Genomic DNA, 12,972 nt, shown 5'->3' with positions numbered 1-12,972 from the left:
AGAATAAAATCTGGTTAAATACTGGATTATAAAGGAATCTTATCAGATCCTCTATATTGATTTATATACTACCAGAAGAGACTCATGAGACTTTTTTTTTATTTCATAAAAATGTCTGGTTTATGTACCTAATTAGCATAAGGTTTTTCTAGTAGTGATATCAAGCCAGTTAATAGATTATGGACTCTGAAGAATGGAAAGACCTCCAAAAGAAGGACTGCTTATTCTAAGTTGTATATATCATGAGCAAGGCCCAAGAGGAGACATGGCTTTGTTCCAAAAAGTCCAGTTCTGGCCCTGACACTTAAGAAAAGGGAGAGAGCTGGTACCCACCCCACAGGGTTGTTGCAAGGAAATCATCTTACATGACTATAAACTTATGTTAGGAATACATTTTAAGTCAAACTTTCAAGCTTTAAAGAAAATTACATTTTCTGAGCCCCCTTACTAAGAATCCTTTTGGGTTTATAACTTAAAGATATGACGGCCACTAGGGGGTGCCATGGCACAGAGCACTGGGCCTGGAATCATGAAGACCTGAGTTCAAATGTGGTCTCAGATGTTTACTAGCTGTGTGACCATGAGTGGGCAACTTAACCTCTGTTTGCCTTAATCTACTGGAGAAGGAAATGGCGCACTATTCTAGGATCGAAAACACCATGGACGAGTGTGGTCCACGGTGTCATGAAGAGTTGGGCATGACTAAATGACTGAATTACAGTAACAACTTAAAATAGACATTGGTAATGTTTGTACACAAAAATTAGCCAGAAAATAACGACAAATGGTTTATTCTGTTGCAGAGTGAATTTAATCACTTCAGGCAGAAAACTAGATAGTTTGAACTGACTGACAATCACATTTAGATGGACTGGTGAATTCACTCATAGTAGTTGCTCTGGTCACCTTGAGTCTACCAATTTGTTACAGCAATTGGCCAACAATGAGTTGGGTTCAGATGAGTTGGTTTTCCCTACATTTAGGCCCTATGGTGGGAAATATTCAAGTCAGCCAGTGTTTGCAAGCAGGCCATGAGCATAAGAAATAAGGATGGAGGCAGACAGGAAGCATGTACTCTGACCTGGACATGCTTTCTCAAGAGGGTGTTTCCTTCTCAAGGTTTTCCATAAGACTGAATAGCCATAAATGTAGCTTCCTACAAGATTTTTCGATTCATTCCATACACTGAGTCAGTCACCAACACCGAAATGAAAAGTCAGCATATTATGCTTGGTTCTCAGCAGTCCTAGCACTAGTGTTCAGAAAAGCCACCCTGCCATTTCCAAAACCAACCCAAGAAATGGTGTCTAATTTGGAGACAACTCTCTAGCATTGTGAGCTCTGGTGATCAATAGCCACAAGGCCTTGGCCACCACTTAAGATGCAAGAAAGATACAATCACTGACCATGAGAGATGCATGTGTGAAAACAGACCTGACTCTGGATTGTCCAAATATGTAAGATAAGAAAGCATGGAATTATCCAGAATGCACGTTTGCATTCTAGATTGCCTGCAACTTGAATTCTTTGCCTCCTTCCCCATGTGACCTTCTGAAATCACCCCAGCCAAGCCATCCCACTGCATCCCCTCAGTTTCTCGACTATACCAAGAGACAGACTCCACTAAAAAAAAAAAAAAAACAACTCCCCAAGAGATTGCTGCCATCGCCCAAGGATTCTTCAATTGGTGGAAGGATTCACTGCTGCTTTCCTTTAGATAAGAAACTTCTTGAGTGTATGTAATGCAAGCAGCAGAAGGCAAAGCTTCATCTCAGCACTTGGTAGTGTAGAAATGGCCCTTATGTGAAGCTCATGTTCATGACTTGAAATCCTTAAAAAGTGAGCCCAAAGTCATGTGCTAGTTTAACTTGGCCCCAAGCTGGGGGCTAGAGCAGAGGAACCATTTTCCTCCCCAAATTAGCAAAGTACTTTTCCAGAATGGTCCACTTTTCTGCATCTGATAAGATTCCTTTATTTGTGAGTTTTGTACCTTTAGAAATGAAACAATGCAGCCCCACTTTTACACACCGTCCTGGTAGACTCAACAGCCGTTTTCACTCTGTGGTTTGAACCTTCTCTCAATTCATACAGGGCTACTCCCATGGCTGGATGAGAGATTGCTTAGGCCCTGGGATGGAGATTATTTTGAATTGACCGACAAATATGGACAGCACAAAAGTCCCTGGCTTTACAAAATCTGGGCTCTGCCTAAACTTTCGTTTGAAATATATGCTCCATTCATGTTAAAGTTTCATGATACAGTGTAGTTGAAATTGAATGAATACCTAAACAAACATTTCTACTACACACAATCAGGACAGTGCAGAATCTAGTCCTGGCCCTCCCACTAAGCAGCTCTGTACTTTGGAGGCTCCCAAAGGGGCTCCCAATTTGGAGTTCTCCAAATGGAAGCTGGACTTGTTACTCTAAACAGAGTTTCCAATGTAGAGACCCCATGTCAGTCAAGTAAGCCAAAGCATCAGCCTCCTCAATCAAACTGTTTGTTTTTAACTGATCTCACTGGCTTCTTGATGGGAAGCATGGCCTTGTTTCCACAGCCTCACTCTGCATCCCTGTCTCAGACTCCTCATTTACACACCTCACTGTTCTCTTGGCCCAGAATGGAGGGGGCGGATTGAATTGGCTCTCTTAGGCCAGCCTGGCATTTCCTGGGGTGACCTTCTGAGAAGGCCTGATGGGCACAGAGAACCAAAGCTCCTGCATGCCTCGTCTCTACTCTCCCTTTACAAAGTATGGTTCATCTTCTGTTTACCATGATTTTGGAACCATCTAAAATCATCTTACCCAAGAAAGTGTGTCTGGTTGTCCAAGAAGCCCTTTGGGGCTGGGGTACAAGTTTATTCAGGCCTCAGCCTCTTTGCCCATACCATATGGAGAATCCCAAGGGAGGCATGAGTATGCAGGATCAAAAGCACTGTCATGATTGTGAAATGTGGGTGGCAGAAAAGGATCCCACAGGTCCTCGCCCTATCTTCACAGAAATAAGTGTATAGACTTTTAAAATGGTACCCATAGTTCGTAGGTTCAAAAGAAGTATTTAAAAAGTGGGTATCACCTTTCCTTTGGTGGCCTGATCTCAGGGAGCCTCTGGAGAAGAGTCCTTTTAAACCTCTGGACTTCAAACATTTGCTCTATGTGGTTCCCATCATTATTATTAGTTTGGTTTTTGCCAATGAGTGCCCACTTGACATTAAGCCCCTTAAACAAACTAACAAAAAAATGATCATGGGCGCAAATGGCTCCTTATCCTTTTAAAGGTGTTTTGGCTGATTCTGGAAGCCATCATTTGGGTGGCCGTGTACCATCTAAGGCCCAGGCTGGAGCATTCTGTGGCTCATTGTGAGGCCACACTTATCTCTTACTGCCACACCTTAGTAGATTTCTTCCTCCTAAAGGAAGCAGAAAGTAAATTGTAGCCAATTCATTGTTTTTTGTTAACTAGATGGGTTGATGTTGGTCCCATGTGGGAGTCCAATTCCTGGATTATCTTACACTACCTGACAATGTGGTACAGTGGAAAGAAGGCTGGATTGGGAGTCAGAGGACCTGGGTTCAAATCCAGTCTGTTCTACTTACCAGTGGTGTGAGCTTGGGCAAATGACTTCCCCCTACCTCAGTTTCCTCTTCTATAAAGTGAAAAAGTAGAACTTGGAGACTCACAGGCTCCCTAGATCTAGTGCTGGATGGGACCTTAGAATGTGTCCGACCTTCTTATGTTGTCAACATGAAGCATCGAAGGTCCCTGCCAGCATAAGATCTGGGAGCCTATGAGTCCATCCAAAGGCCAACATGAGGAGGAATGAGCTTCCTATTGTTGACTCTTCTTGCTAGGAGGGTGAAATTGGAAGAAAGGAACAAAGGTCCAAGGCTTTCTTGACCCACAGTGTGCTTCTCCACCCACCCCACTCTCACAGACATTCACATACATCATTACAGCGCCATTACAGAGATGCTCTCATCTGAGTCACTGACCCATGAGGGCAGAAGAGCCCAAGACATTGTCCGTTTTACCATGAACAGGCTTCCAGCTAACAGTTCCACACTGAACCTTGTTAGGAACATGCAAGTCTCCTGATTCACTGTGTGAAGGAAAGGGGGAGATATACGATATATACATACACATATGTGTCTATACAGTGTGTGTATACATACATATGTCTATATGTCTATGTGCATTGAATACCCATGTGTGAGATCATATACTAAATACTGGGGTGGATAGAAGAATTAATAGTGTTCCCTGCCTTCAGGAAGCTTAGACTCAAGGAAGGCTGTCAACTAAGGTTGGAAGTTGACCTCCACCAAGCCGTCCCTTCAGACCATAACCTTGCTCCCAAACCAGCTCTCTCCCATCTTTGTTGCTGTATTTCTCCTTGAGTCCTTCTCTCCATTGAGAACCAGCATGGAGATCGCCAAAGAATGCCTGGACACAAGGATTCCTTATTTGGGAACAGATTTGATCTTGATTCTCCAGTAGAACATGATCTTTTTATGGGCAATGACTATTTCACTTGTCCTGGTATACAGTAGGCACTTAATATGTGCCTCCTGGCATAGAATTCCTTTTATAATTAAATTAGAAGTGGTTCTAAACAGTGGGCAACATGTTATTGTCACAGAAGTGTCGGTTGAAGGTCTCATGCCCCAAACTTCTTCCAGTGTGAACCAGGACCCTAAAAGCCTGCCCCTCCACCTTTAGGTGCTATTTCCTTATATGCAGCAAATCAGATCCTGAAATTTTACCTTCCTCTTAGCTTCCTAAAGCCCCCACTCAGGGCCTCACACTTGAACACGGGTGGCTTTTGAAATGAAGTACACAGTGGGAGAAGAAATCCTCCTTAGTAGGTCTACCAGAAGACTGGGAAAGCGCCTCGCACCATATCCCTGGCAGTCACTAGGAACTGGGGACAGTGGTGGCCACTCTCAGGGAGGAGGGGTCTAGACTTCCCAAACTAACAATGGGTTTCTCTCTTGCAGGCCTATACAATTCAGGGACAATACGCTATTCCACACCCGGATGTGAGTTTTGACCTCGTTTTCTTATTCTCTGCCCCGCCTTGTTAACATTGCCCTGCCTGCATGCAGCTGTCCGTCACTACTAATATTAATATTACTGACTAATATTAATACCGCTGACTAAATGTAACTGACCTGTGCAGTCTCCGTATGACCTCGAATAGCCTTTTAACCTGTTAGCACTAATTGGATTAATCTTGAGGACTTGGCCTGATGTTAAATTGTTTGGACTGTCCCGTGCTATCCCTCCATTATGGTGTCATTTCTTCTAGAATGGTCCCAATAGTGGCTTTGCCCCTCTCTCCCCTCATCCATCTGATACGGAGAACGTTGTCTCTATGAGTCTTGTCTGGATGCATATTGAAGCAGGTCAAGATAACGGGGTTCCTCCTAATCAGTCAGTTGCCAGGTTGGGTCCATCATCAACCATGTTCCCTACACCTTCAGAAGGGATGCTGGGAGAGCTGGCAATGCCAGCTTGGTTTCCTATTCAGAGGCGTAGCTCAGATTTTTGTAGGTTAAAGGACACCAGACTCCTGGGCTCAGTCCTCAATGAAAGGCGAGACCCAACCTGCCAAGGGGGACATTCTGGGAAACTGTAGACCTTGTTCCCTGCCTGTTCCCCACTTACAGTTTACCCAGAGACCTCTTGGGTGGCCATGTATGTCTTCATTCCCTTCATTAGTCATTGAAAAGAGAAACAACTTTACAGTGTAAAAAGTCGATAGATGAGACAGGCCCTCCTACTTCCATACTATGCCAGCTTCTTGGGCGATGGTGAGCATTTGATGTCTGGAATTTGTTCATTGAGGGTCTACAGAGATGGTGCAGGACTATGGGTGAGTTCAAGGAATTTGGGAGGGTTGAAGGGTGGATTTAACCTTGTTACCCAGTGAATGAGGATTGTGTTGATCGGTGCTAGAACAAGAGTCAAGTTGTTTCCATCGTATTAATTTGTTTATCAGAAGAAAGGAGAGGGGAGAGTTACAATGGTTACCATATGGACAATGAAATGAATGCTGAAATGTGCCTGTCCTTTCATGCTGCCATCTTGACTATGGCCCCATTATCTATAAACTGGAGGAACTAGTGGTTTCTTGCTATGTGTGTGAGTGCCTCTGTGTGTGTAGGTGTGCACAAGGGTATGTATAGGTGTGTGCATGCACACGGTTATGTGAGTGTAACCACATAAAACAATAGTGTTGTCTCTGGTCAAGCAATGGCATCTCTTGTATGAGTTAATGACGGGGACACTGATTTTCCTGGTGCATCCTAAATAGAGCATAGAAGGACATAAAGAAAAAGGATGTAAATGTGGGGGGTGACAGTGAAAAGGGGAAAGAAATAAAACCAGAAGTGTGTCCCTGAGTCCTGCCCCAGAATTATGGGGATCAGTAACAGACAAATTCACCTTCTGAGTGTGCTGAAAACTTTTAATAGTAAATGTTATTTTAAAAATACTGATATATTGTGTTTTTATAGCATGGCTGTTTCCAGATATAATTCTCCCCTTTCTCTCCCTTCCCCCAGTTGTCTTTTCTTGTAACAAAGCAAAAACAGTTCAACCAAATCAACCACAGAAGCAGTGCATGTACTATCTGCTACCCCCGGTCCTCTACCTCCCCAGTGGCATGTCTTCATGTCCTTCTAGCCCAAATAGAGAAAGGCTTTGTTCTCCCCTGCTATATTTGGGGTTAAAACAAAAGTGTTGCTCTTTCCTGGGTGCCCTGATGGTTCCAGACCCAGAGCAGCCCAATAACTCTTCCTGAAATCCCAAAGACTCCACAGATACAAAGCCTCTGGGTTTGGGCAAACTTGCCACCTTGTGACCCTCAATGACCCACTTTGTTGCTCCCTAATCAGAACGTTGACTGTCCACTTTGAGTGAAAGTCAGATGTAAAGAGGTAGAACAAGAGGGGAGGGGAGTAAGACGAGGCTTTTGTGTGAAGCACTGGGTGGCTGTGCAACCTCGATGCTCCCGTTCTTTGGGGTCTCGGTCTGGGGATGGGGAGCATGAGAGCAAGAACAAGCAGGTAGCTTGGTGCACCTAGAAGACTGTGCAATCTGGATGGCTGAGTGGGCCTTCCTGGGAGTGATGAAGTGTGCCTCAGGCAGGCTGTACGATCTTCATTCTGTCTTTCACCACAGATTCTGGCTCTTTGGAGTTGGAGCAACTTAGAAAGAAAGTCAAGTGGCTTTGATTTCTCCCTGCCCCAAATGCCAAAGTGAACATGGCAGCCCCATCAGAGAGCCCACTGAGTGTAACCAATAGGATTGGGGTCTGTATCTATGGACCCACTAGTGACCAGTCACTCCAATGGCATCCGTGATATCCTACTGTGAATGATAATAACAATTATCTAACATTTACGTAGCATGTCCTGTGTGCCAGGTACTCTGCAAAGGGTTTTACAAATGCTGGCTCACAGGACCCTCACAACAACCCTGGGAGGGAGGTGCTATTATTATCCCAATTTTACAGGCCAGGAAACTGAGGCAACAGTACCTCACCCAAGGTCACATAGCTAGGAAGTGTCTGAGACAGGATTTGAACCTGGGTCTTCCTGACTCAAGACCCATTGCTCTAGCCACTGCACCCTCCTGCTGCCAATAATTACCGGGCCGACTACAGGCACAGGGTCCTTGGGTTCCCATTGATACCACAGCACACCTCCTTTCCCTGGCGGTTCCCCATCTCTGTAGCAGGCAGAAGAACTGATTGCTTCTCTCTCCTAGCCCCTGTCTTTCCTCTACAATCTGGTAAAGTGAGGCCAGTGACAGTCAGCAGGGAGGGAAGCCGGGGTCCCCACGGCTGGCTGATTTCATATTCCTCCAAGCTGCCCCGCAGTGGGCAGTTCTGGGATCCCCAAGGATGTAGGTGAGGCCCCTGAAATCTTCATTTCCTTATCGCTGAACATCCAGCTGCCAAAGTCTGAGAGCTGGTGCTGAGCTTGGGGGGGGGGGGGGTCTGGGAGAACAGGGGAGGCTCCCTTCCAAGAATGCATAAGGTGAGGGACTTGCCAAAGGAGGGGACGTGAATATAGACACTGTCGCTGGAAAACAAATTCTGCCTTTAAAGACTGGTTCCACTAAGTGTGTGAGGAGGCACCTGCCCATGGGTGTGCATCGTCCTATGCTCTTTGGATCAATGAGTCAGTCAAGGAGCATGAATTAAGCCTGTGAGAGGTACCATGGCAGGCACCACCGATGCTAAAAACAAGCGTGGGATAGTCCCTGCCCTCGGGGAAATTTCTATCCATGGATACAACGTCTGGTTTTCAAGCTGCCTGGTTTTTCTACTCGTACTCTTGGCACCGTGCTTGGTATACAGTATGCCTTTAATAAGTGCTTATTCGCTCATAAATGAGTGTCTGCACGTACAAATGTGTGTATTTAGACAGACAGACAGACAAGATGATGGGGAGGTGAGCTAAGAGGCGACGTTCCGTGAGAGGAGCTTTAGAGGAAGTGCGAGTTTCTGAGAGGTAGTGGTAAAGAGGGCGTCCAAGGCAGAGGCCGGCAGAAGGGAGATGGAGTGCCCTGCGGGACAGCTGCCTCTGGCCGCTTGGCGCAGCGGGTGGATGTGGTAATCAGTCTTAAATGTAAGTGCGCATTTTCCCATCACCCCCGTTCCTCGTCTGCACCTTTGGATTTCCCACCCAACACGTCTGAGCTCTCTCCTTCACACTGCTCCCTGGTCGCTAAGTGTCTGGTATGGTGGGGGGAGGGGCGAGAAGGGTTCTAAAAGGTATCTGTCTTGGGCTCTGCCGCGGTCACCGCCGTGTTCCTCAGGGCAGGAGGAACAGCCAAGAGCTCCAGACCCTGCTGATCACCATTTGGCCTCTGCAAAAATCCCAGACAGAGCCATCTTTTTCTGAGAACCATTTTCTTCCCTTTTCTGAATTTGCTCCCAGGTTAACGTTAAATGAACAAGTATTTCAGTGGGTGGTCGTGTTCCTCTAACAGCCTCTGACTTCTCTAAACATGTTGCCCATGACTAAGAGAGAAAACGCAGACTAATCTGATAAAAGTCTTGGGGTCCAGGCATCCGGACCAAGTCTCTTGCCCCATGAAAACGTCAAAGAAGATGGAATCAGTTATCATTGGGCTGGGGGATTCTTCTGAAGATAACTAGTTTAGCTTGTAAAAAGTTGCGGAATGAACAAAAGCCTAACTCAGGGTGGCCTGACCGACAAAAGGCTCCCTTCTGCTGACCCTCTGGTCCTCCCAAATTGGGGTCAGAAAGAACCCTCAGGAAGCCAAGGGTATTTGTTACCGGAGCAGAAGCTCCGTACAACGTGCCTTGAACTTCAGGCTCTCAGAGACATGGTCGATGATGTTCCCAAGCACAGAAACCCAAGACGAACGTGGTCTTCAGGCGTCCGCATCCGGTCTTCCTGCCTGCTTTCCTTGAAAATCCCTCTGCAAAGGGAATCCCCCCCGAGCTAGATTGGCTGGGGGCGGCGAGCCTGCCTTCTTGTTACCGGTAGCCAGGTCGGTCTTTGTCCTCGTGTGTCTCCCCACGTGTAGGCACAGTTGGATGGCGGTTAAGGAAGTGCAGATGAGTGTTTGCCTGGATGTGGTCCCTGGTCCTGTTGGGTTAACCTCTGAATGTTGCGGAACGAACAGACATTGGCAAAGGGCGCATGAAAGGAACACGGCGTAGTGAAGGAGCTGGGGGGGCGGGGCGATACTTAGACACCGTCTTTGACCCAAGAGATCCCATCCCAGATGCTTCGCGGCACCCTCTGCCTTCCTAACTGGACCCGCCCAATGAGTGCGCTAGCATGGCGCGGAGGGGAGGGCTGAAGGTGTGAAGACCACCCTGAGAAGGAGCAGTGACTGTGTTGGGTGAACTGGCCAGCCTTGAGAGTTGGCTTTGGGATGAAACTTCTCCCCTTCCTGCTTCTTCTTCTGGTGGCTTAAATGAGGGGCGGCTCCTGTCTCACTGGCAGCTTCTTCGTTTGCTGAGAGGGCTGAGGTCTGGCCCTGAGCGAATCCCCGCGACCCTTGCTTCCTCTTTTTCCCTTTGCGCCAACTGCCTAAAAACTGATCTATATTTGTGTGCATGCAAAGCCCTGAGAACGGCAAAGCTGGAAGCAAAGGGAAGGCAGCATCTCAGGGAAAGAGAGTTCAGGAGTGGTGTGGCCCTCCCCCAAGCCCACCATCTGGAGAGCGGGCTCCCCCAGCCCTCCCTCCAGCATTGCTCGACAGAACCAATCCCAGAGAACCAGCCCCCACCGCCAGGGCCAAGAAGGGGGTTACCCTTTTCCTGACTATTCCAGAAAGACTCATCAAGGAGAGCCAGGAGGAAGACTCAGCCCAAAAACCTGGGGGTGATGATTTAAGCCTTCAGATGCCCCACCCTGTACCCTATGCCCACAGATGTGTACATGCATAGTATATAATGGGAATGGAAAGATAAATGAGGGACCAGCAGTGTGTAACCAGAGAGGAGAGGGGAAAATAGCAGCGTCTTCAGAAGGGTGAAGGGCTCTTTTGGTTCTGCTTGGCCCCAGAGAGAAGCATGGAAGCAGTGGGAAGAAACTGCAAAGAGCAGACCTGGGATCTTAGGGAAATTAAGAAAAAGGAAAAACATTCTAGGAATGATCTCTCTGCAGTGAAACAGGTGACCTTGCCAGGAAGGGCTTCCCCCCTCTGGAGGTATCAGAGTCTGGGAGCCACCATCCCAGGATGTGGAGGCCTGGGTTGGCCAGATGGCCTCTGGGGCACTTCCAGTCCCAAGATTCTGATGGGAGGCTGCAGGTGAGGAGGGTGAAGCATTGCCAGAAATGATCTGTGGAAGAGAATTATCATCAAGGAGAATTCATCTGTGATGAGTGTGGTAAGACAGGTCATGTTGTGAGCATGAGGGGTGACAAGCCCACAGCCTGAGTGGTGCCCCAAAGGCCTTGGAGATGCTTGAGGGAGGGGTCACCCAGAATGGAAGGGTCCACCCTGCTCCTCCAGGAGGTGGGGGAGGGGGTGCCAACACTCACGGCCAAGGTGGTGCTTGAGGAGCAGGTGAGAGGCCCCATCCTTGGCTGGTTCAAGCCATCTCTGCCTGTTTTCAGAGTGGCAGCTATCTACTAGTGAGGACAGCCAAGATGCATGGAGGCAACCCTGGCAGAGGTCTTGCCTTCCAAGGCTATTAAAACCACCAGAGGGAAAGTTCTTTATTTAGCAGTTTTCCCTCATTTAGTAGCTTCTCCTTGTTTGGAGGAAGGCTGCCCTGCACTCACATGCTGTCTCTGATCCCATGGGTGCCAGGCTCAGGCAGCAAGAAGGGCACCTCTGCATTGGCAAACTCCCCCAAATCACCACCTGGCCTTCCTCAAGGCTGTCTCAGGCTTTCTGCAGGGCTCTGCTGCTGCTCTGCTCCTTCATCCGCTGGCTTCTGGTTCCCAACGAAAGCCGTAGTGGCCGTCCCACCTCTGCGCAGAGACTTTGCCTGCTGTCTTCGGTGGGCTTTGGGATCTACTTGAGCCTCCCTGCCTGGGATCTACTTGGAGATGAAGCCTGGCTGGAGGTAGTTAAGGTAACCAAACATTTACAATGGTTCCAAAGAGAGTCCAGGAGGAGGAAGGGGCTGTCTCCAAGATGATGGAATGCTGCTCATTCTAGAGAGGAGGATGTTGGCAGCCTGAGCAGGGAAGAGGCTGGCTCAAAGTCACTGGGATGGGTAGTGGTGAGTCTGGGACTAGAACCCAGGCCTCCCAGCTCTCAGGCCTGTGCTGTTCCCCTTGTGCCCAGGTATGGCATTTGTGCTTAGGGGGAGAGCCCTTCCGTAATGTCTCATGAAGATTTGCAGGGCACTTTCTGTCTATTTTCTTATATGGTCTCCATGACACCATGTCAGGTTGAGATTGTTATTATCCCCATTTTACAGATAGGGAAACTGAGGCACAGAGAGACACCCCCCCCCCCAGTGGGTCTCCCTGATGGCAAGACCAGCACTCTCTCTCCTAGACTAAGAGCTGCCCATGAGTAAAACCTGGGGCTCTGTGCATTAGAAGATGCAGTTAGAGAAGGGAGCAGAGGGTGGAGCAAGGCCACCAAAGATCTGAGGAGCCCATGTGGGTGTCAGGCAGCATTAACCTACTCCTTGGTTCTGGACCGGGCCTGGCAGGGCTTTGAGCCCTGCTGGACCGACAGACTCCAAACAAGACAAAGCTCATGTGGCTGCTGCCTTGGGGGTTCGTCCCCGCTTCGCTCTCTGGGTCCACATCGATAGCATCTGCAAAATGCTTGGTGAGCTTCAGAGGGCTCTGGAAACACAAGCTATTATTAGTTGTTAGGTTTTTTTTATTTATTTAGAGCTTGGAATTCTCCAGATGTCCCACTCCCTGGGCCATCTGTCTCGCCCCTCCCTTTCCACGGCAGGCCTTTCTGAGAACCCTGGGCAGCCCACCCACCTCCAGGTCCATTTTCCTAGTTGGTGCCCAGAAGGCCTCCTGGCCTTCTTTTAACAACCGGCTGCTATTTTTGTCCTGCATTCCTACTCAATTCAAGACACGTTTTGCCTTAGAAGACCCACTTTGCCCATAGCCTGCTTCCAGGCCACCAAAAGAATTGCCCTGAGAAGTAGACACCTTTCCCTCCCATAAATGGTTTTCTTATTTTAAAAACTGGCAACGAGTACACAAATGCTGTTTCTTGAGGATTGGCCTCAGGGAGTGAACCATGGCCGGCATTTACATAGCGATCTCAAAGGTTTGCCAAGCATTTGATGAGTATTACCTCACTGGATCCTCACAACAACCCTGAGACATAGATGCTATCACGATTACATTTTACAGGTGATAAAACTGAGGCCCAGCAATGAAGTGACTTTCTCAGGGCCACCCAGCTGGGGAACTTCTACGGCAGGATTTGAACCCTGGTCTTCCTGATTCCAAATCCAGTGCACTGTCTACAATCATGCCCATATCGCT

At 47.9% G+C, this 12,972-nt stretch overlaps 1 protein-coding gene across 6 annotated transcripts in view; it reads left to right on the top strand.

The window, feature by feature from the left end:
* The window catches only part of PCBP3 (poly(rC) binding protein 3), a 167,322-nt gene that overhangs the window by 131,788 nt on the left and 22,562 nt on the right, over window positions 1-12,972 (top strand). For all 6 annotated transcript variants that reach the window (XM_036769062.1, XM_036769060.1, XM_036769063.1 and 3 more), the window contains one exon: window positions 4,999-5,040. In XM_036769062.1, coding sequence (XP_036624957.1) covers window positions 4,999-5,040 — 42 coding nt within the window. The remainder of the gene's footprint in view (window positions 1-4,998; window positions 5,041-12,972) is intronic.

The sequence above is a fragment of the Trichosurus vulpecula genome, chromosome 7 (genome assembly GCF_011100635.1).
Source record: "Trichosurus vulpecula isolate mTriVul1 chromosome 7, mTriVul1.pri, whole genome shotgun sequence".
Classification (NCBI taxonomy): Eukaryota; Metazoa; Chordata; class Mammalia; order Diprotodontia; family Phalangeridae; genus Trichosurus; species Trichosurus vulpecula.
The sequence above is the reverse complement of the archived record's forward strand: the minus strand, read 5'-3'. Positions and strand labels throughout refer to the sequence as shown.